This window comes from Mytilus trossulus, chromosome 9 (assembly GCF_036588685.1).
Source record: "Mytilus trossulus isolate FHL-02 chromosome 9, PNRI_Mtr1.1.1.hap1, whole genome shotgun sequence".
In the NCBI taxonomy this organism is placed as follows: Eukaryota; Metazoa; Mollusca; class Bivalvia; order Mytilida; family Mytilidae; genus Mytilus; species Mytilus trossulus.
The window spans coordinates 11,917,470-11,942,655 of record NC_086381.1 but is presented as its reverse complement, the minus strand read 5'-3'; the positions used below and the strand labels follow the sequence as shown (position 1 = coordinate 11,942,655).

At 32.0% G+C, this 25,186-nt stretch overlaps 1 protein-coding gene across 1 annotated transcript; it reads left to right on the top strand.

Annotated features, from left to right (window-relative positions):
- Positions 1-2,896: 2,896 nt before the first annotated feature.
- LOC134685118 (DNA helicase MCM9-like) lies at positions 2,897-23,342 on the top strand. The gene is made up of 19 exons (XM_063544575.1): positions 2,897-3,020; positions 6,815-6,911; positions 7,431-7,572; positions 8,288-8,399; positions 8,893-8,981; positions 9,717-9,810; positions 10,841-10,994; positions 11,446-11,575; positions 11,994-12,140; positions 12,440-12,503; positions 13,064-13,173; positions 13,691-13,837; positions 14,090-14,170; positions 14,411-14,546; positions 18,696-18,795; positions 19,312-19,412; positions 20,493-20,575; positions 20,803-20,881; positions 21,466-23,342. Exons 1-19 carry the CDS (start codon positions 2,954-2,956, stop codon positions 23,325-23,327), a joined length of 3,795 nt encoding a protein of 1,264 aa, XP_063400645.1. The 5' UTR covers positions 2,897-2,953; the 3' UTR covers positions 23,328-23,342.
- Positions 23,343-25,186: the final 1,844 nt, after the last annotated feature.

Below are 25,186 nucleotides of genomic sequence, written 5' to 3'. Positions count from 1 at the left end.
CAAAATATAATATTTGAAAAAATGAAAAAAAATGTTGGAATTCACTTAAAGACACAACAAGCTCCATATTACGACTATTTATAAACAAAGAAGATGTGGCCAGTATGATTGCCATTGAGACAACTCTCCACAAAGACCAAATGACCAAGCAATAAACAACTACAAGCCACCGTACGGCTTCAACAATGAGCAAAGCCGATACATCAAAGTCTGCTATAAAAGGCCCCCAAATGACAATGTAAAACAATTCAAACGAGAAAACCAACGGCCTGATAAAAATTTATGTACAAAAAAATGAACGTAAAACAGATATGTAATACATAAACAAGCAACAACAATTACAGGCTCCTGACTTGGGACATGAACATACATACAGCATGTGGAGCAAAAAGGCAGTACTATACATGTACCGTAGTTAAAACAAGGGGGTAAACAACAGGTATTTGGTTTAAATTTAAGTCTAAGCATTAAAACCCTGATACTGAGTAAGCAAGTTTTAGTTTTATAAAACGATATAATAAATCTATCTCAGCATCTGTATAAAAAAGTGTTCACCATACAGTTGCGAAAATATTAGACCGCAGGCACTGATTATTTTAAAATAACTGTCGCAGGATAAATGGGACACCAATATAACATCGACTTGGGATGAGGAATAAGTCATCATAAACCTATAAACTAGTCGTGGTAACGTGTGTGGGCCATTCAGTCTGCATTAAATGAGTCGTCCAATGTATATATACTAGTACTTTATTATATAATCTGCAAGTATACAAATTGTAAAGTTTACAATTATGTTCCAATAAATATGAACAATATATTTGACTGAAATATTTGCATGCAACGGAGCTTTATTCTGACCTTAACTTATATACCAAAATTCGGCTTTCAAGCCATACTGAATTCTATACATGAAATACTAAAATAACTTTACTTTAATTGAAACATTTTAAACGTAGCTAAAAGAATAAATAAATTTACAAATACCTGCAGCGGGGACTTTAGTCTGCCGCCTCCCTGATTGTAATAATGACCGGTGACTAAATCGAAAAGTGAAATTGTATTAATATATATATATGGTTAGTATTGCCGTGCTTTGAGCTCATGCATAACTCATGCTATTTGAATATAAACATATATCATTTGAATAATAATAAAGAATCGCTTTAACTTTCTATTGTACTAATTTAAATAATCCGAGTACGTAAAGCAATATATAGTTTACAAAGCGATAGTTTATTTCAAAATACGCAGCGCAAAACTATTGTCGTCAATCGTTAAGAAACATGAATATGAAATATGAATATGAATCGATATGAATGGGAAACATAACACTGAAAACACAAAATGGATAAATATATCCGGTGACAAAACAAAATATGCATTTTGATCGAGGACAATGTCTTTCATCATTATTTGTTTTAATTTACTAAACTTATACAATTTTGAAATCTGAAATGTAAAAGTGCAACAACACTTGAGATGTAGCATCGTACATATCTCCACAAAACAGTTCGGTGTGAGCCAAGGCTCCGTGTTGAAGGCCGTACTTTAACCTATCATGGTTTACTTTTTAAATTGTTATTTGGATGGAGAGTTGTCTCATTGTCACTCACACCACATCTTCCTATATCTAAGCAATGATTGGTTATTTTTTAAGGAAAAAACAATGTTGTTATGAAATAGTATTATATTCTTCTACCGGGCGCTAATTTTCTTTTCCGGGCGCTAATTTTCCTTTTCCTGGCGCTTTTCTTTTCCGCGGGCGCTTTTTCTTTTCCCGGGCGCTCCCGGGCGCATTTAGTAGGACTGTTTTTTCCAGCAGGTTATTTAAATTAAATCTAAACATCAAAGAAAGCTTTTTAGGATAATACATCATCTCTGATTTGATGACCATAAATATGCTCCATCCTTGATTTTCATTCTGTGGTGAATCCTGCCATTTTCTATTCTTAAAATATAATTTAAAGGGAGTAAATCGAATTTATTACCTTCAAAAGATGAGAAAAACACAAACAAGGAGTTAGACATTGGTTGGATAAGATTATGTCTTGCAGTGGCAAGTATTAAATGCGTATCATGACAAGAATATATAAATATGATGTATTTGATGAAGTATGTTGTAGACAGATATGCGGAATCGGAATATTACACGTAAATGGGACTCTAGTGGTTTTGTACAAAATTCAATTCTGTCATAACAAAATCTTTTTTGTCTTACAAAACTATGTGATACAGACTTGTTTTATGAGAAATTCAATTTAGTGATGACAAATTTCAGTTTTGTAGACAAAATTCATTTTTGTCATGACAAAACGGTTAATTTTGCCAAAAAGGTATGCAAATATATACTTAGGTAGCAACCATTTGATTTTTATGGGGGGGGGGGGGACCGGATAGAGTGAAAAATAAAAAGGAAGGACAGAGATTACAACTAAAAAAAATGCAGGACAATATTTTTCATCCTAGCCCCCCCCCCCCCCCCCCCCCCCATAAAAATCAAATGGTAGCTCCCTTATTTGCATACAAAACTGACTTTTGTTACCTGAAATGGAAATTGAAACACAAAAGTCAATTGTGTGAGACTGAGACTACTATAACACATATGTTATAGTAGTCTCAGTGTGAGACAAGATTCAATTTTGTGAGACTAAATTGACCCCTGTGAGACAAAATTTGATCAGCAATTTAAATTATGAATAACCGTACCATGACATCCGTATGTTTTGTTTGTTTTTATTTTTATATTAATATATGCCTATCCAGAGACATAATTATAGTAACTAAGTATAGCAGCTGAATATGACGTCATGAACAATAAAAAAGGAGGGTAACTTTATTTGACTTTAACGGTCATTTGGTGCTTTAATCGGAACTGTGTACAGGGTTGTAGATATCTATTTTTGTTCACTATTCTGAATATGGCGGGAAATGTAAATGATACAAATTGAAGATGAATCAGATTGAGAATCACGAAACAGAAGAAAATGCAAACTTAAACGTATTTGTAGAATACAAAGGTACCATATTTACATAAGTGGGATTTGTCCAATCGATTGAACAACCACAAAAGTTCGAGCACTCAAAAGTATTTTAATTATGTAGAATTTTATCAGGGAACACTCTTATGAAGTTATGTTCTTATTAATGTTCGATTATTGCTCTTACTTTTACTTCCACCATCAATAAACTAATTATTTTGTCTTGTATTTTTGATGCACATTATGGCAACTTCTGCTACATATATGTAACCGGAGAGCAAGAATTTCATTACAAAATTGCTTGTCTCAACCGGGACTCGAACCCGGGACTTCTGTGTTACAAGGCAGCACGCTTACCAACTGAGCTAAAGAAGTACTTCCTTAGCTCAACCGCTTACGGCTGACTAAGTATCTAATAAGTTTTCTAAGGGAAGCAACCCCGTCACACTTCCCCCACCTCAAGAGTCATTACACTCTATAATGAGGGTAACACGAATTACCGAATAACAGTGTTATTATCCGAATAACTCATGTAATTACCGAATAACTCTTCAAATATTAATATTAACACATTTAAGTGACTTTTAAACATATATTATTGAATAAAATTATAATAGAAGTGTATTTTATAACCTAAAAATAATTTAAAAGTTGCAGGTAAGTTAATATTGATCATTATAAAATTATGGATATCGGTGTGTACTTCCAAGATGGCGACCAAGGAAAACGGAAGAGATGAAGAAAAGAAAGATTGCATATATGCCTTCAAAGGAAAACCCTATGAAAATATAGTATTAAATAATTTACTGTATATACTTTCAGGAAGTCGGTCAGTTGGCTTATTAACAAAGTTAGGAAATGAACTGAACTATTTTCTCAATGACTCCACGTGCAATGTATTTTGTTTAAGAAGAGGGTTTTTTTTAACATCGAATGACTAAAATAATCCAAAAGTTCTTACATATTTTTTTAATTTACAAATTAGAATTTGCCAGAAGAAAGCTTTTTTTAACAGGAAAACTCAAATTAACTTTATTAAAATACCTTTTTAAAATAATTTTTTATTTTAAATAATCAAAAATTATTGGTGAAACATTGAACATTATTACCCTTTGACAGAAAACTAACATAGGATGTACATATTGTATATAGTTGTAAATATTTATTTTATTCTATTTTTCATTATTATAATTATTGGTGTTGGTAATGCAGCCTTGGTATACCAAGACAGTCACAAGCCTGTTTAATGCAGAGTGTCCATACTGTAATATAATTTCATTATCTCTTAATGATTAATTATGTAATGGGCATGTGTCAGTAAACAACAACCGAATTAACAATCTAACAGAAGTGTGAGGTAATGATTATTTTGTTTATTGGAACTAATTAACTCATTATCACTATAAAATTATTCAATGTATGAAAATAAATAAAAGTAGCAATAAATGATGTACTGGTTAAATTTTCAAATCCTTTCTGAAAAACAATTATTAGACAATTCTCTGTACATGTATATACAGTAAATTATTTAATACTATATTTTCATAGGGTTTTCCTTTGAAGGCATATATGCAATCTTTCTTTTATTCATTCCTTACGATTTCCTTGGTCGCCATCTTGAAAGTACACACCGATATCCATAATTTTATAATGGTCCGAGAACACAATTAATTCGTAGTGCATTTCTTTTAGAACATAAATGAAAATAAAAAAAATCCCACCTGCGCTTTCTCAAAGAAACTTTTACAGTGTGTTGTACTACTTTTGGGACAAATTATATCAAAATTATAGAAAACTTCATCGCCTCTAACTCAAAATATGGACAATTTTATGTTTAGGGCGTCTTGAAATCTTTTGACAGCTTCCGAAGTGCTCATTTTCAACCTTTTTCAGCTGGGCCAAATCACTACTTTCCTTTAAAATTCTGGACCCAAATTTTTTTACAGTGTAATTTTATCCCCCTACTTGCAATTTGAGGCATTAAACATGGAGAAATAAATTTGGAAGAGGTATAAAAATTAATGGCAAGTAACCCACTGTCAACACTAGGGACTATATTAGGTTATAAAATACACTTCTATTATAATTTTATCCAATAATATATGTTTAAAAGTCACTTAAATGTGTTAATATTGATATTTAAAGAGTTATTCGGTAATTACATGAGTTATTCGGATAATAACACTGTTATTCGGTAATTCGAGGTACCGCTATAATGATTATCTTTTCATCTTTTTTATATTAATTTATATTTTAACCTGGCTAGGTAATTCTTCTAACCATGGGTTATTATTGTTGGGCGCCAATGTAACCGGAGAGCACAAATTTCATTACAAAATTGCTTGTCTCCATCGGGACCTCTGTGTTACAAGGCAGCGCACTAACCGACTAAGCTAAAGAAGTACTTCCTTAGCTCAACCGCTTACGGCTGACTAAGTATCTACTAAGTTTTTCTAAGGGAAGCAACCCCCTCACATATATATAGTAGACTCCAAGTCTTGACCAAGTAAATACTAATATTTATTATACAACTCAAACAATCGAACTACAGTTACAGAATGATCATAATCCTTATAAAAGCCTTATTAAACTATGTGCAGATAATAAACCTGTGTGTGGTCGTCGAAATGATAAATACATAGAAACTGTCACAGTATCAATTATCCTCGCATGTAACTGTTTATATTAATGTCACTACAGTACACACATGTAAATGTTTAAGATAAAATATGTAAAAGATTTTGTGCTATAAACATGATAAATCTATACTGTTGACTCATATTTACGACCGTCTTATGTTTTCGACCGAATTCTACTTTCACTCCCTGTATGCTGTGCATGCCTGCATGACCACATTCAGCTGCTATACTTGGTAACAATAGCAAATGATACTACGTGTTGTGAAGATTTTTCAAATAAAGTTATTATAATTAAGTCTTTACGTTTATTTTATTTGATATCACATTTTTGTGCCCTGTCACTAATACTAGGTTTACTTTCCAATAGAATCGGTCTAAAATAAACAAATTTTCTAAACTTATGGCAGAGGTCTTTTTGCATGCAAAGTTAACTTTAAGGTCATTAAGTCACATGACTGTCAGGTGGTTAGTTGTAATACTTAAAGTTAGTTTGAATACAGAAATATGCATGCTCCTTGCTGCATTTTAACGAAAAAAAAAAAATATCAGTTAATTTTTATTTACAGAAAAAAACAGTCTGTCAGTGGAAATTATAGACAATACTTGCCAACCCAGTGTCAGATCCAGGGGAGGGGTTCCGGGTTGGAAACCCAAACTTTTATTTGCCAATCAATGCATTTGAATGGGGACATATAGTTGGTTTTAGATAGGTCACTATTTGTCCACCATTACTGGACTTCCTAAAGGTTCCTGTAAAATTTTGAAGTCATGAAAAAATCTTATGTCACAATGGTGATGAAGGAGAAGTTATTGTTGTATAAAGTGCATACAAAATGTACAGATTAAGTGTAGCTGACAGACTTTGAACATTAGTCATACTGAGACTCTTAAATCATTCTTGCTTTGAACCATTAAACTCAATTTGTCAAACAAAATCAGTATCCAGATTTTTCACCCAATAAATCCAGAATTCCTGGAATTTCTAAATTTACAACCTGGAAATCAGGATGAAACTCGCTCTCCAAAAAGGAGATTAATATATATATATTGTAAACTGCACATTCATCATAGTTCTAAAGTGGGAACTTTGATAAGTTAATATTCAAAGTACAACATTAAAGAAAGTTTCCTGTCAAAATGTCTTATGTTTAATATTAATTGTATTTACAAGTAAAATTTGTACCTTTTATCCAGCCATCCTACAAAGATATGTATTAGAACATCATACAGAAAACTTGGTGGATATCTTACTGAATGAGGATAATGAAGATCACTTCTCAGTTACTGTCAAGTAAATATATTATGTAAAACCAGAATGAGTTATTGATGTATTTATGTATTTTATAACATGGTGGTTTGCCATAGTGCACAAGAAATTATTAAGTGGACTCAAAGACAGGGCATACAAATCAGTAGACTTTGTAAATCACTATATTGCTTGAAAGAGGGGGTGGGGGGGGGGGATACCATAGGGACACTCAAACTCAGATTGAAATAAACTGAAGATGCCATTGCTAAAAAAAGAAAATTACAAACAGACAAATAATAGTACACAAGACAAAACAGAGTTAAACTAAAGACTAAGAAATACAAAACCCCCCAAAAAACTCCAGGGGTGAGCTCAGATGCTCCTTAAGGGAGAGATGATCCTGCTCCACATGGGGGACCTGTTGTGTTGCTTAAGTCGAACGAAATATAGTTTGTTCAATACAAAGCCATATTGTATATATATATGTATATAGTAAATTAATCCACTCTACCACTTGTCACAATTAGGAATTGTCAATTTGTGAAGTACTGTTATTTTCAGTGCCCTGTCATTATTTGAACACAACATGTCAATTTGTGAAGTGCTGTTATCCAATCCTGACAAGTTGTTTCCTGTGTTTGATGCAGCAATGGTGGAAAGTCAGAGTGTCTTGATGACAAATCATCCACAGAAAAATGTTATGGTAAGCTTATTTAAATATGTTACATATACATTGTATTCAAGTTTTACATTTTATGTTACTTGTTGTAGACAACCCTGCATACACTAGGTATTCACTTTATCTACCTTAATGGAGATTAGCCAAGCATTTGCTCACAGTCATATATAAATTGAGATTTGGTTGATAATTTTCTTTTTTTCTAGATAATCAATTTTACTTTGTTGAAGGTACAAATGATTATATTTCTATCTTATGAAAGTCAATAGTATAAGAACTTATTTGAATCAGTTGAGTATTTAAGACATCAAATAGTTCAAGAAAATTGAATCAGTGTAGATGTACCAATGAAAAGAATCACAGCTATTTACAGTAAAATATTCCTTTGATCCATGGGGATAATTTGAGATCATTTGGTTCCATTTACAACATTTACAACTTGGTTTAAAGTCGGCAGTGAAAGGAAAATCCTAATTTTGGTTCTATTTAAATAACTTATTAAAGTACAAATTCTTCTTCCATTAACTGCTCCACCATATGCATTGAAATGATATAATAATTGTTATTATATACAAGCAATGATATTATTACTTATCGTCCTTCCCTATCCATATATCACCCTGCTCAGTCGCTCCGTAATTCTCTTATGAGATGACAGCACCAGGAATTTATCAGCAATGTCACAAAGTCTGCCAAAAATTTCTCAGTGATTCTTATGAATATAATATATTTTTTTCAGAATGTAAAGAAGCATATCCATGCAAGAATTATGTCTTTGCCTGTTTGTCCTGAGCTGACCAGAACTACACTACCTAGAACTGCTGATGTAGACAGCTTCTTGTCAATAACAGGTAGACATCATTTAAACTCTGTTGGATAGTTGTCTCATTGTTAATCATACCACATCTCTATATTTTATACAAAAACAGTTTCTAATCTAAAAACAGGTATAAAAACTGTTCTATCTGACATTTTTATGTCAAACACAGGTCTGTTTGACAGTGTTTTTGTCTTATTAGGGAAAAAGCAGTTCCACTTGTCTGTTTTTTTGTCTTTTAAGGAATTAAGCAGTTCCACTTGAGAGTTTAAAAGGGTATGAAACAGTTCCATTAAACAGTTTTCTTTAATTATTTTTCTAGCTGCTGATAACTGTCAACGACCTTCTGACTATAAGTTGTGTAGTTGATATATAATTTGATCAGTTACTAGACAGCTTCCATTGGACCAGGTAGTATTCAGGGAAGCTTTTCCTATTCATCCTAATGTTTTTCTCTAATAATGCATTCTTGATGATTTTTATTGTATAAGATAATTTTGAAAACATTGTATGTGATAATTTTATAGGAACCGTGATAAGAACCACTGTTATGAAGATGTTAGAGTATGAAAAAGAATATATCTGTGCTAAATGTAGAAGTATATTTACAGTAGAGGTATTGACATCTTATAATTAGCATAAAACTAATGTTACTATATAAAGAAAATTATTTTATTTTTTAATATATAAGGAATTCTATTTTCATTGATTTTACACAACTATAATTGAATATGGCTAAAAATAGTACATAGGGTAAAATGCAGTTTTTGGGGAATATCTCTGAAACCAAAGCAAATCCACTGTGCATAAAATTGTTTATTAAGTTAAGATCTATCTGCCCTGAAATTTTCAGGTCACTCAGGCAACTTGTTGTTGGGTTGCTGCCCCTGAATTGGTAATTTATAGAAAATTTTGAAGCTTTTGGTTATTATCTTGAATATTATTATATATAGAGACAAACTGTAAAACAGCATTAATGTACAGCTAAGTAAGAGCTACAAATAAGTCGACATGAACAAAGTTGTCAATTGACCCCTTAAGGATTTATTGCCCTTTATAGTAAATTTATATTTTAAGTATTTTCTATTGTCACATTTTGGGCCAATTTCATTATAGATAGAGATAATTATTAGCAGCAAGATTCTTCAGTAAAGAGAGATTTACAAACACATCACCAACATCAAAACACAATTTTGTCATGAATCCATCTGTGTCCTTTGTTTAATATGCACATAAACCAAGGTGAGCGACACAGGCTCTAGTTATATAATTTGCTGATAAAATGTTTCATTGAAATGTAATTGGATTATAATAATGTAATGAATGTTCTCCTTGAAATTCTATATTTCAGGCTGACATAGAACAGTTTTATTCAGTAGGAAAACCAAGCAAGTGTACTAATGAAGCATGTAACTCCACAAACTTTACACTCGTCAATGACACAGGTAAGTCTTGTTTCTATCTTTCAATCCCATGGTCTGTTTGTTGTGTTTATCTCAGGATCAACAAATCAGAGATTCTACAAAACTGGTATTAAGTTTCATGTTTTTGTGTGTTATATTTTGAGATTCATGACTTTCCTTTTTACTAAATCCAAACGAATATACACATATTTGCAATTTATGACATTTTTGTGACATTTCACTCTCAGAAACTACAAATCTTTTTTTTTGCGCCATTTATCATGTTTATGGTCATTATGTTTTCTGGTCTGTTCGTCTGTCCTGCTTCAGGTTAAAGTTTTTGGTTGAGGTAGTTTTTGATGAAGTTGGAAGTCCAATCAACTCGAAACTTAGTATACATGTTCCTTATGATATGATTTTCTAATTTTAATGCCAAATGAGAGTTTTTACCCCATTTTTACAGTCCATTAAACAGAGAAAATGATAATGCCGATGGGGCATCCATGTACTAGGTACACATTCTTGTTTTTAAATGTGGAATCAAGCTCTTTGTTAGCATGTTATGCTGCGGGATGGGATTGGATTTCCAGTGCTCATCAACTTAGTATTCAGTCATGGTATCTTTGTCATGCTCCAGACTTAGGCAATGCGGGCATAAAGTGTAAACCTTGACAGTATCTTTGTCTTTCCATTCCATTTTCATTTCCCCACTTTAACTTAAGTTATTTCTGATTGAAATTTTGTGAACACAATTCTTAGAACCATTACCCACATTCTGAGTTCACATGATTAAGGCAATGAGTTGCCTACAGTTCTAGAGTTGTGCCCCTTTATAACTGGTAAAAAATAATTATTTTTTTACGTTTTCACCTCTTTCTTTAGTTTGCTACATGCAAATTATATAACACATGCACAATTCTAAGAACTACAATATAGACACAGAGTTTAAATTTTGGGAGTGTGCCATTAGCAGTTCTGCCCTGATTGCCAATTCTTCCATTTCTGCATATATTTAAACTATGAAAATGTTTATTAAGAATGACATGTTACTTAAAACAGAGATTTCTTCCAGGAGGTCAACCTGTAAACTGTAGAAATTATCAGGAAATAAAGGTCCAAGAACAAGTACAGAAACTAGCCGTAGGGACAATACCCCGATCCATGTGGGTTATACTAGAGGAGGATCTGGTGGACACTTGTAAGGCAGGGGATGATGTCACTATATGGTAAAAACCCTTGAGATGTTCGTCAGAAAATGATGTCACTATATAACTATGATCCATTTATTTAGTAGGATTACATAATTTATAAGCAGAAAATTTACTGACAAAATGTATATTCAATTGGAAATATGGACTGTTGGACAAAGTCTATATTTACCTAACTGTTTATCATACAAAATTATATTTTTTGTTTAAAATGAAGTAGTGATGAAGTACGAGAATTAGGTGATTGTGAATACCATTTAATGTATAAGCATAATAAGCAATAATTGTACTTTTTTTTTTACTATCATTTTTTGTCTTAATACATGTACTGATATAAGTAGTCATTTAGAAGAAAAAAATCTTTATTAGGATTTATATCCTTAAAAAAAACCCTAAATAAACAAAATAAGTAAATTTTAAGTTTCAAATTTTCCAAACATTAGAAAGTCTGAATTGATATTTATTACAGTGGAACAGTTAAAAGAAGATGGCGACCATCATCAGTAGACAGTCGATGTGAAATTGAAGTTGTAATGAAAGCGAACCATGTTCTAGTGACCAATGAACAGCGTAACTCAGTTCTCGTCAATCAAGATCTGGTAAATCACTTTTAAGAATCCACCCTTCTCTTATTGAAACTGACATCATGTATATAATTTTATGAGATTGTAAAGCAATTTGAGGAAAGGTCCTATTGAATATTAATTTTGTAAACTGATGATTACAGTAAAAATGAACAAACTTTTAATTAAGGCAGTTAAACTTGTCAAATGTGACTGATTTTTGTAGAATATTATATTGACTAATATGAAAGTTTATTGAACTGTTCGTGGGAAACCAATTTTCATGGATTTTATTGGTAAAAGTAAACCTCAAATTTGAAGTTAAATATCCATGACAATACAATATTTTCTTAATCCAGAAAATTTGGTACCTACGAAAAAGTAATGAATCCACAGTATGTCAGTTTATTATAATTCTGCCCTTTTTTATATATGAGTGTGTAATATATTTCAGAAAAAAGAAATTCTATCATTTTGGGAGAGTCATTCTCATCAACCACTGACAGGGAGAAATCAGATCTTGACCAGTTTTTGTCCACAAGTCTATGGATTATATGTGGTCAAACTTGCAGTAGCTATGGCTTTAGCTGGTGGGGTTCAGGTAGGTGTATATATATATTTAAAAGAAGATGTGGTATGATTGCCAATGCTGCAACTCTTATCAAAGACAAAATGACACAGAAATTAACAGCTATAGGTGACTGTACTGCTTTGAACAATGAGCAAAGCCCAAACCACATAGTCAGCTATAAAGGCCAAGAAATCGCAAATGGAAAACAATTCAAACAAGAAAACTGACAGCGTAATTTATGTACACAAAAATGATGACTTTAGCTTGTTCACTGTATGTTTATGTAAAGGAGATGTAAGTAGTATAAACTATATTTATAACTTTTGTAGAGAGTGGACGAAACAGGAACCAGAGTAAGAGGAGAAATACATATGTTATTAGTTGGGGATCCAGGTAAAGTGTTTTTGTACCATTAAAAGTGAAAAAGAATTGTATGTAAGTCCCTTCTCAATTCAGTTTTGGGCACTGTGAATTTGTTAATTTTTGTTGGTAAAAATTTGTTTGTATTGTGGAAAACTAGCTTTTTCCTAGATATCTGATTTCGATCTTTTTGCAAATTCTGAAAACATTCCTTCAGAAAATTCACAATTTGTTAAACAGAATAGTTATACTGGGGTATCATTAGTAAAGAATAGCCCATAGTACATCTTGTCATTCGTTGATGACATATGTACCATCATAAAGTACATGATCACTAAAGCTAGGTTTGTTGGGATGACAAGAAAAACTCTCAACTGGCAAATACAAGGGCAGTAATTCTGTTGAAAGTTGGTAAACGGTAAACTGCAAAAAAAAAAAGTGAATTAATTGATCTAAAACTCACCATTAAATCAAACATTGAACCCATTTGGTTGGAAAATTTTTAGGACTCAGAATAAATCTTATATGCAGATGCCCTAGTTTTTGTTAAATTGAAAAAAAAGTCATTAACATAAATCCTGCTATATTTTCAGGCACAGGAAAATCTCAGTTTCTGAAGTATGCCACAAAGATAACTCCACGGTCTGTTTTAACAACAGGGATAGGTAGTACAAGTGCAGGACTTACTGTAACAGCTGTCAAGGTAGGCTTTTACAGATAACTCTACGGTCTGTATTAACAACAGGGATAGGTAGACAGTAACAGTGTTGCTATTGCAAAAACTATATAATGGCACCTAAATTATAAAGATAAAATGGTTTTATTGTTAAGGAATTTATCTACTCAGCAATATATCTGAAATTGTGAATTGCAAATGCTACCCATTATGTATTTTCTGATCATCTTATATCTATTGATGAACAGCTATATAGAAATAAGAAGATGTGGTATGATTGCCAATGAGATGACTCTCTACTGTCTCAGCGACCAAATAATGCAGAAAGTTAACAACTATAGATCACTGTACAGCCTTCAACCAGACCCATACTGCATAGCAAGCTATAAAGGCCCTGAAATGACAAATGTAAAACAATGTCTAGCACATTTGCAAAAAATAGACTGAATTGAGTTATGCTGTGCTACTGAAAATACAAGTGATTAAGGCAAAACTACAACACTATGTGATGACTGACTATTTTGATAACTCATTTTAATTATAGGATGGTGGTGAGTGGCAGTTAGAAGCAGGTGCTTTAGTCCTAGCTGATGGTGGCCTCTGTTGTATTGATGAATTCAATAGTATCAGAGAACATGATAAAGCCAGTATACATGAAGCTATGGAACAACAAACAATCAGTGTGGCCAAGGTGATGATATGGATTATTTTTCATTTATAATTTGATTCAAAGTACCTCTCTAAAGTGGACTTTATCCTTTGGTGTAACTGGTTTATCAATTGAAAAAAAAAATACAAAGAGTATGTGTGTCTTAAGTGCTATTTTGGCTTTGGTTCTACTGTTTTATGTAAGCAACTTTTTCTTGGAGTTGGTTTATTTAAGAATTAAAAAATCTACAAAAAAACATTACTCAATAGTAACACAATGTTAAACTTTATTTAGGCTGGTATGGTTTGTAAACTTGACACAAAGACAAGTATCCTAGCTGCTACCAATCCTAAAGGCCATTATGATCCAAATGAGGTATGAAAAGAAATATTAAATTAATATAGTATAACTTTAAAAATTTAAGTTCAAACATGGTAAATTAAACCAAAACACAACTTAGAAAATATAAATCATGTCTGCACCATGCAGAATTATTTTTGATTAAAAAAAATAAAAAAATCCCTCTTTGATATCATCACATCTATTAATTTAATTTGATCTCTTAGATTTAAAATCCAACATATCCATTATCTTCCATTTTGACACTTTTTTCAGTCACTGAGTGTAAATGTTGCTTTAGCCAGTCCATTGTTGAGTAGATTTGACTTAGTATTAGTACTGTTAGACTCCCAGAATGAAGACTGGGATAGAGTTGTATCCTCATTCATACTGGAAAATAAAGATCCTCTAGGTAAGATAGGGCTCCATGGTATCCCCATACCAACTTATATTTATGTCAGACCTGCCAACTTTTGAAAATCTCCATGGGGGATTTAGCGCGCGACAAGATTTTTAAGGATTACAATTTTAGCGACTTTTCTGTGAGCATTGTTTCTTACTCCTAAAATAGTCTTAAGTTCTCTTCTTTTTTCTTTTGGTATACTAATGATGAGCTTATAGGCCTTGATTTCTTTTATTTGCATGATTCTTGTACTTTTTAATTATAAAATTGACAAAAAAACTAAAGAATAGAGAAAATGGCATTAAAAATAAAGGATTCAAAGTGAGACCCCCCCCTTTCCCCCTCCAAAGACCTTCTCATCTATGAACCTTGACTCAAAACACCTAAAACTACATGTCCTAAAGTAAGAAGGATGAAGACAGATTTCGATTTAGTCTTACTCCTGGTCTTGTCAGTATCAATGAGAAAATGGATAAAAATTTGAGTTATCTTTCTTTGTATTCAGAGGTGCTCTTACCGGCGGAGGCTTATACAGTAACACAGTAGAGATGTATACAAAATGGCGTCGATTTTAAATCAACAGACACACGATGTCTGGTTTCAAAAATTAAATACATGTAGATTTCAAGATAAACGATGTTTTCTTGAGAGTTCATTACAGTTCTCATCTTTCAATTAATTATGATTTTGCTGTGGAACTACGGCAAATGTTGCAAATTGTGCTTTTATGATGAATTGATTAAAATTGAAAGGCTGTTTGACCAAATTTGTGTAATTTTGTGGACTGTTACGACCCATTAGGTAATCTGATTACATACAACCTCTAATTATGACACCTATTGTGACTGTTGATTAACGTAGGGTCATTAACTTGTCATAATATGTCCCCAGGTAAAATGATTGATTTTTTAAAATTGATCAGAAAAACTTCAAAATCGGTAAACAATAATTTTTTCGGGTATATTTGTTGAAAATCAGGATTTTGACTAATTTTACGATCCCGATATCGGGATTCGGGTTGAGGGGTAAAAATAGGTGATACCGCGAAAATCGGGATAGTTGGCAGGTCTGTTATGTATACTTTTATGCATATAGATATTTAAATAAAATTGAGAATGGAAATGGGGAATGTGTCAAAGAGACAACAACCCGACCAAATAAAAAACAACAGCAGAAGGTCACCAACAGGTCTTCAATGTAGCGAGAAATTCCCGCACCCGGAGGCGTCCTTCAGCTGGCCCCTAAACAAATATATACTAGTTCAGTGATAATGAATGCCATACTAATTTCCAAATTGTACACAAGAAGCTAATATAAAAATAATACAAGACTAACAAAGGCCAGAGGCTCCTGACTTGGGACAGGCGCCAAAATGCGGCGGGGTTAAACATGTTTGTGAGATCTCAACCCTCCCCCTATACCACTAACCAATGTAGAAAAATAAACGCATAACAATACGCACATTAAAATTCAGTTCAAGAGAAGTCCGAGTCTAATGTCAGAAGATGTAACCAAAGAAAATAAACAAAATGACAATAATACATAAATAACAACAGACTACTAGCAGTTAACTGACATGCCAGCTCCAGACTTCAATTAAACTGACTGAAAAATTATGATTTCATCATATGAACATCAGGCACAATCCTTCCCGTTAGGGGTTTAGTGTCATACCATCATTACATATATGAGAAGAACATAACCCGTGTCTTGCCAACAACTGTTTTTAGAATAAATGTCTTTAGTTCCGACGCAAAGACCTTATGAGTGACTCAATATTAACGCCAAAATATGCAATCTTTAATGACTTGACAACAGTATCGTAATTGTATCCCTTCTTAATCAGTCTATTTAAAGGTTTTGTAAGTTTCTGAGGTGAATACTGACACCTTTGCTTTATAAAGAATATTTCCATAAAAAATTGGATGTGAAATACCTGAACGTATAAAAAGTCTGCATGTTGAGCTATATTTACGAATGATGTCTTTATACCGATGATAAAATTTAGTAAAAGTTTTGACTAGTTTGTGATATCGAAAACCCTGGTGTAATAATTTTTCAGTAATACATAAATTTTTCTCGTTAAAATCTAAAACATTGTTACAAACACGAGCGAATCGTACAAGTTGAGATATATAAACACCGTAAGATGGTGACAAGGGAACGTCACCATCTAAAAACGGATAATTAACGATAGGAAATGAAAAATTATCCCTTTTATCATAAATTTTAGTATTCAGCTTTCCGTTAGTGATATAGATATCAAGATCGAGGAAAGGGCAGTGGTCATTATTAGTATTAGCTTTATTTAAAGTAAGTTCAGCAGGATAAATTTCATTAATATACATACTGAAGTGGTCATTATTGAGAGCCAAAATATCATATAAATATCTAAAAGTATTATTGAATTTGTTTATCAGATGTTGTTTTGATGGGTCTTTGCTTATTTTTGTCATAAATTGTAACTCATAACAATACAAAAAGAGGTCCGCAATAAGTGGTGCACAGTTAGTCCCCATTGGAATTCCGATAATCTGACGATATACGGAATCCCCAAAGCGAACAAAAATGTTATCTAGTAAAAATTCAAGGGCATATATAGTATCAAAGCATGTCCAATTAACATAGTTTTTTTGTTTATTGCTACTAAAAAATGACCTAAAAGAGTTTGAACATATATATTCACATTCTGATTTTTTGAATGCCCATTTAATTAGGTGTGTGAATTTTTTCTTAATGAGAATGTGAGGCAATGTGGTATACAGGGTAGAAAAATCAAAACTTTGAACAGATTCAAAATCCCCAAAATGAGCATGCAATTTATCAAGTACTTCCAACTAGTTCTTGACACTCCAAAAGTAATTTATTCCACTATTTTCGAAGGCCTTATTTGAACAATTTATTATAAGGTTTTTAATTGTACCAAGTGTGCTGGTAAGAAGAATAGACAATTTAGTAGTTGAACAATGGCTTGAAGACGAAAAAAATCTATATTTGTAAGGGGTTTTGTGTAGCTTTGGAAGCCAATACATAGTTGGGACTTTCATTGTATTTGGCTCTGCTTGTAAAGCGGTGCCTAAAAGTTTATGTTTGTTACAGATTTCGTTTTCTGAAAATGGAGTCAGTTGGAATGTTGGTGAATTGGTGATTTCCTTTTTCAGAACCTCAATGTAAAATTTACGTCAAACAATAATAATATTATTAGCAGCTTTATCGGCCGGGACAAAAACAAATTCCTTGGCTAGTTCTTTTAGTTTATGTTTGATACGAGAAATAGGTTTATTGTGGTTATTGTTAATAGTAAAATGTTCTTTAAAATGTTGAATACGTATATCAACTATCTTCATTACTGAATTAAAAAAAGAGTCCAAAGATTTTTTGTCAGCTTTTTCCCGTTTTATCCATTTCATACAGTAAGTATGGAGTGAGTCGTGGATGATATTACGACACTCATTCCAATCAATAATTGACGGGGGACGATATTTAGGTCCTTTACTGAGGAATGATTTTAACTCTCGGTCTTGAACGATCTTAAGATCTCCTGTTATAACATGGGAAATGGGTCCATAAATATATGGGGAATTACTGCAATTACATGAAGTAGGTGTATTTTCACTGATATTAACATCTGTACACAATTGACTATAATTAAACACAAATTTCTGGGTAGATTTTTAGCCTTTTTAGTTGTGATTTATCTTCATGATTTTCTAAATTTTTTTTGTTAGTTCACATAATAGATGAGGAGCGGTCAGACCTTTATCGGGACTCAAGGATATCTCGGTTTTGAGCTTGGAAATGATCCTTTCAGGATGCAGGAATTCTGTTTTCAAATTTCAGGATGTCAGGATTTCAATTTCTTTAAATTCTGGAACTCTGGATTTTATTATTTACAAAATGTTTTTTGTATTTTTTAAAGAATTAAAGCTTCTGTAATGGTGTATGAATATTTAAGTCATTACAAATAAAAAAAACTATAACTAGTAAATTTTGTAAATTAGTTCATTTAAAATGCTTCAAAAATTGTCCAGGAAATGTATAACACAAAATTCTGAAAGAAAAGAGTCAAATAAGTGTAATTTAGTATTTATGTATAATTAATGTTGTCTCTGTAGTGAACTTTGAAGGCTAGTTTCTGTATCAAATTATTACTTGTAGGTGATGTTGACCCCAGATCTCTTTGGAGTATGGAGAAGATGCAGGCTTACATATCACTGATTAAAACCAATAATCCAGAACTTACTGAAGATGCTAGCAGGTATTTCTGTTAAAATTTACCCTTAAACCATTAATCCAGAACTTACTGAAGATGCTAGCAGGTATTTCTGTTTAAAGTTACCCTTAAACCAATAATCCAGAACTTACTGAAGATGCTAGCAGGTATTTCTGTTTAAAGTTACCCTTTATAAACAATGCTATATCAACAACTTTATTTGAATTGTTTGATAATGTGAATCATGGAAGATGAAGTTTATGACAAAGAGACTGTTGGATTATGTGAATCAAAGGAGATGAAGTTTATGACTAAGAGACAGCCACTAATCAATATCCAAACATCACACAATCAATTTCATAAGGGTTTCAAATACTGTAAGAGCATACACTTATAAAAAATAGGTATTTTTTTATCTTAAAGAATTACTGCTGTCTATCAAAAAAAAGTCATACAATTGAATAAAAAAATGCAAAAGTAAAGAAAAATACTATAGGTCAGATGTAAAGCAGACAGATCAATTACAATGATTCAGTTTGATTTATGATAACATTTTTACAGGGTTTTAAGGGAGTATTACAAGGCACAAAGAGGAGCCGATGATAGAAATGCTGCTAGGACTACCATGAGGTTACTCCAGAGCATGATAAGATTATCCCAAGGTAAGGCATGCTTTACCCCAGAACATGTTTAGATTGATGTAGGGCACAGTTGTTACATGGTGAGAAATGAGACTTGATTTGGTTACTCTAAATAATGATAAAAAAGTCTAAAGGATTGAGAACTAAAACAATCAGATTACCCGAGTATAAAAATGTTGTACTCAGGTCAACTCCAGGTCAGGATTAGATTGATACAAGAACAATGATATTACTCCAGAACATTAAAAAGCTGTTTCTGGTTAAGAAATTCTATTATGCTATGTCAAAGTTGTCATCCTTAATACAAGGTTTAAAGTTGATACTAAGATTGAACTATGAACTACTGTAGCATAATCTTCTTAAAAAATCGTTAAAAAAAGAAAGAAGAGGGAATGAAGTTTCTGCAGAATTTTTAGATAATACTGACACAACATATATACTCCACAGCAAGTTTAGAAAAAAGAGGCAAAATATACTCATACCAGTAGCCCTTTGAAAACAAATAAGCAGTGTTAAAGTCGATGTTCTGTTTGAATTGTGATAGTTAAAGTTGATTTCACAAGTCCAAATAATCCCCCCTTGGAAATTCCAGGCTACAGGCATGATACCAAAGGTACATTTAAACTCATAAGTCATAGAGAAAACCCAGCAACATGAACTCAACCAAAACTAATGGTTATCTTATATCCTGTTATCTGGAAGGGTAAATAGGTTCGGCTCCAAAAATGGCACTTGATTCTGTGAACATGACACAATTAAGGAAATGAGTTTAGGGTTGTGTTTACATATTTGGAACATTAAATAGATTCTAAAAACGGTGAATTAACTTGTAATGGCTTTAAAAGTACCACTTGGAAACCTTGTTTTTTAAGCATCCATGTAAGTAGCAACCCTTTACCAAGGAAATCATGATAGAAACAGAAAGATAAAAGAAAATTGGAAATACTGCTTAAACTACTCTGATGTCCTTCAGATTGTAAAGGGAAATAGTTAAGGTCTGACATGCATTCAGGCAAATATTCATCATGTTTATTATTTTACTTCAGAAGTTTTCTATTTCAATACATGCATATTAATATGAGTTAATATCTTTTATTTTAGCTCATGCCAGACTTATGTTCAGAAACACAGTAACAGTACAAGATGCAGTTGTTGCTGTCACATTGATGGAATCAACCATGCAGGTCGGCATTACTCTCTTATGATTTCATTTTAATGGGATTCAAATTTATCTATCTATAAGCAAAAATTAGATTTACTGAAATGATTTTTTTTTTTAAAAATTCAAAGTTTTTCATTTTTATAAGAATTTGCAAAATAACAAATTTAATGAAATAGCTGTATATGTGATCACAAATTAAAGTAATTTATTTTTGAGATGCATAATTTAACATGTCTTTTTGTTGTTCAGGGTGCTGCATTATTAGGAGGGGTCAATGCTTTGCATACAGCCTTCCCAGATAGTGCTGAGGAGGAATATAAATTACAAGGTTTGTACATTTGCATACAGCTTTACTTGATAAGATGAAGAATCAGATTCTTTTACAAATTATGACTTGAATGGAGAGTTGTCTCATTGGCACTTATAACACCACATCTTTTTATATCTTTTAACAAGTGAACAGACCACTGAATTGTAAATATCCAAGGTTTTATTTTGAATTGAACCAACAGAAAATGTTAGAATTTGCTAATAACTGCATAGTGGTTTCAACCATGTATACTAAAAAGGACAAGGTACAATAAGGGCCATTTTTGCCCCCTCTCCAAATGAATTGAATTTTATAATTTCAATAGACTAATTATAGAAGCTTTATTGTAATTATCATTTGTTGGTTGCCTAGCAACAGATATAAAATCCGCTAATTATGCACTATTTTTAACCATAGTCATTAAAAATGTGTCTCAGATTCATATACATCAGATTAAAATTGTATACATTGATCATATAAAAATGCACTATTTAAAAAGTATCAATGTTACATTTATTTGTTTTTCACAAAAATAAGTGCATTATACAAATATTGAAAGTTTTACAATAAGCTGTGACTATAAAGAAAAACATATTTTTCAGCTGAACTGGTACTTAATAGATTGAGTTTAACTGATATTTTGGAAGATGAGATGAAAATACTGGAGAACTACAAAAATTTAATTGTAAATGAGACGGTGGACATTAGCCAAAGGAGTAATACACAGAATAGTAATGTAACTCACACAGAAGTTATCTCAGAAACTATGGGCACAATAACACAGAACACTGTAGATTCACAAACAAGTAGTATTATCCAATCACAGAGCTCTATTGATTCACAAACTAGTCATATTAACCAATTACAGAACACTGTCCATTCACAAACAAGTAACATTAATCCATCACAGAATTCTGTAGATTTACAAAACAGTAGTATTTCACCATCACAGACAACAAGGGACATAACCCAGTTATCTAATTATCAAAGAGAAGTATCACCTGAAGCCGATGACAATTCAACAGATGTCAGAAAGCAGAAAACAATTACTGAAAATGTAACAAATAATTCTGTATCTAGTGAATTACCTGTACCCGATAATTCAACACAGAAGCGAACATCAAATGCTGAGACTTTTCATCGATTGAAAAGAAGAATAGAAATTCATACAAATTCTTACAAACAGTTCCCTAGTGAGGAAATTGATAAAAATGACAAAAATAACAAAACAGAATCAAATTTACAATGTAGATCAAGAGAAAACAGTTCTGATAGCTCTGTTAATCATGAAAACGTGTCATTAGATTTACTGAATTGTAGTGGAACTGAATCGTTCTCTCTCTCTCATCCTGTAGTATGTCCAACTGTTGGACTAACTCCAGGTGAATCAAATGATACACCTTTCACTTCAACACAACTGTCAAGGGTATCCCCTCAAGGTCACAATGATGGAATACAAACTTTGGACATCTCATCTGTCCTTGATGACAAGCAGGCAGTTACACCTGTTTCTAAAAATCATGTCGCTGGTGTTATCAAGAATAGGAATGATAGAACTCACAAACATCTAAATAGCAAAACTAATGAAGTACTAGATGAGAATATAGATTTTATAGATGAAATTGATGTTGAGCTCAAAAGTAAAGGTAAACTGATTTATGTGAAAGATAAAGGTGAAACAAATAACAAGTACTTTAAAGGGAAGAAACTTGTTGAAAAACTTAAATCTAAAATTGGCAATAAGGAACCAGGAGGAAAAATGGATTATTTGGAAGAAACTGAAAGTCAGGAAAAAACATTTAAAAATGGGCACAAGAAAGAAACTCCCTCAAATACTACAGAAAAAGTCCATGAACTGAAGGAAAAGATTCCAGCAAGTACTATTTCAAAGTTAAAACAGTTTGCTTTTAATAAAGCTAATTCGTCTATTGTAAGAAAACAGGAACAGTCATGTGATGAATCCGATATGTGTGTGGTGGATGTACTTCAAAATCAGGGTCAAAAGAGTGGAAGGAAAGTGAGCGGAGAAGATAGCGGACTATCTGAAAGTATGATGTCTGGACATCTGTGGACAGATACTATTCAATCACAAAATAGTACTAATTCTAATGGGGGTTCAAATTCTCAAATACGAGACACCACAATTGACAATTCAACAAAAATAAAACGGGCATGTGATTTATTAAATCTTGTACGCAACACAACAAATAGTAACTCGAAAGACTCAACACCTTCAAGTTCACAATCACCAAAATTACCTGTCAGTAGCCAGTCATCAAACAATGGTTCAAGTGAGATTGTACCTCAGTGTTTACAAAGCCCTTCATGGCTAACGACATTAAATTCTAGGAAATTATCTACTCCTGTATTCAGTGTAACTAATGATGATGATGATGATTTAGACGATCTTGACCTTGAATTAGATGTCCGTTCAAATCCTTCGAAAAGACAAAAAGTGTCATGAAAAATAAATACATTTTAATATTTGCTTGATTGATATTTTAAAGTTCATTTGAACTAGTACAAGGATCTTGAATCATAGCATTTTCATATTTCATTGATCAGCAAAAAGTTTTCCACAAAGAGGATTTTTTCAGTTAACTGTTACATCATAGATGATCTATATCAGGTATAAATGGTCATGGAAAGGTGTATGGTTTTGTGTCTGATGTAAAGTTCACATGGCTTAACCCCATGTTCATGGTTCATTGATTCACATTATGTTAATGATAATGAGAACTTATAAGAAGCTGATTGTTAAATTTAACTCAATATCTAAAGTTGAAACATACATAGTAAATATAGGGTGTATGTCAATAAGAAAACAATTTAACAGCACATTAAAACCAGATAAAACATTTTTCATATATCAAAAAGTAAAATCACAAAAATACAAAACGCTGATGAAAATTCAAACTGGAAAGTCTCTAATCAAATGGCAATTCAACAGCTCAAACACATCAAAGGTATGTCCATCTCAAATTGCAACAATAAATTAAAGGAAATATCAATTTGATTATTTAAAAACCAAAACAAAAACATCCAGAAGTCAAATTATTTTCCCTAGCAATTGACAAATATCAGTACAAACTTAGTATGATAAACACTGAAATGTCCAGAGTATAGACACAGGGTATCAAAATTGTGCCATCTAAGAACACCAAAGTCATCCAAAGGCAATAAAGACTACTAAGACATAAACAAACTTAGACAAAGACAAAGTTTTCTGTAATTGGAAATGCACATTTACATGTGATGGATGATACTTGGTTTGTCCAACCTGCTGCATTTATCCTAGAATGCCAAGCTCATGTTAATCTGGCAGTGGTAATGGTGTAAACTATTTGTACAAAGATTTATGAACTCGAGTTTCTATCTGGCATATATCCATTTTCTTTGACCTCATTTTAATGGTTTGGTGACTCCTTCAAGAAACTTTTTATTTATATCTCGCATATTTGGGTAACATGTTACTGTGCTTATCCAGTGACCTTTGGGGTATCACATTAGCAAAGACCAAAACAGTTTACCAAATTGCAGTCAGATTTCTACTTCAACTAACTGATCAACTGGTAAAATATTTTAGCAGATTGCTAAAGTGAATTGTTGTTAGTATGAAGTGAGTGCTGTAAAATAAAAAAGTTATACTTACCATGTAGAACCAGTTAGTTGATACCTTTGTCAATCATTTTTAACACAAATAATATCTTACTATAGTATTGAGTCACTGGATAAAAAGGTATAATTTTGACATGGAAACTTCTCTCATAAATAAATATTATAAATGAATAGTTCAAAACATTGTTTTGTAGGTGTATATTCTATAGCTTTGTCTTCTAAGATGAAGTTATTGTGCAATTGTGATTCGAATAACATTTTGTATACAAATTACTGATCTGCTGGCAATAAAGGGAAATAATTTACATTACAAATAATCAGCAAAATTTTGTTCTGTCTGACAAATATCAAATTTCCCAATTTAATTTGTTGTAACATTATTTCTGTTATTATTTAACTTTTATCCTCTGTTCTAAAACTAACAATGAAACTTATTTAATGATGAAAGACGATTAACAGCTGTTTTGCAAAATGTTGAATTGTTCAAAGTATAAAGGATTGTCTACCAAGGAGTACAAGATATCTTATAAGCAGTATTTTGCAAAACCTTTCTAATTTGTGTTTTACATGCCCTTCAATTTCATTCTAATTTTGCATTTCATTTTTTTTTATGAATCTTTTGTAGGCAAAATCATAAGCCTCGTATCATTGATTAAATTTTATGTGTACATTTGAACTCAATATAAATTATTTCCCTTTAATGAC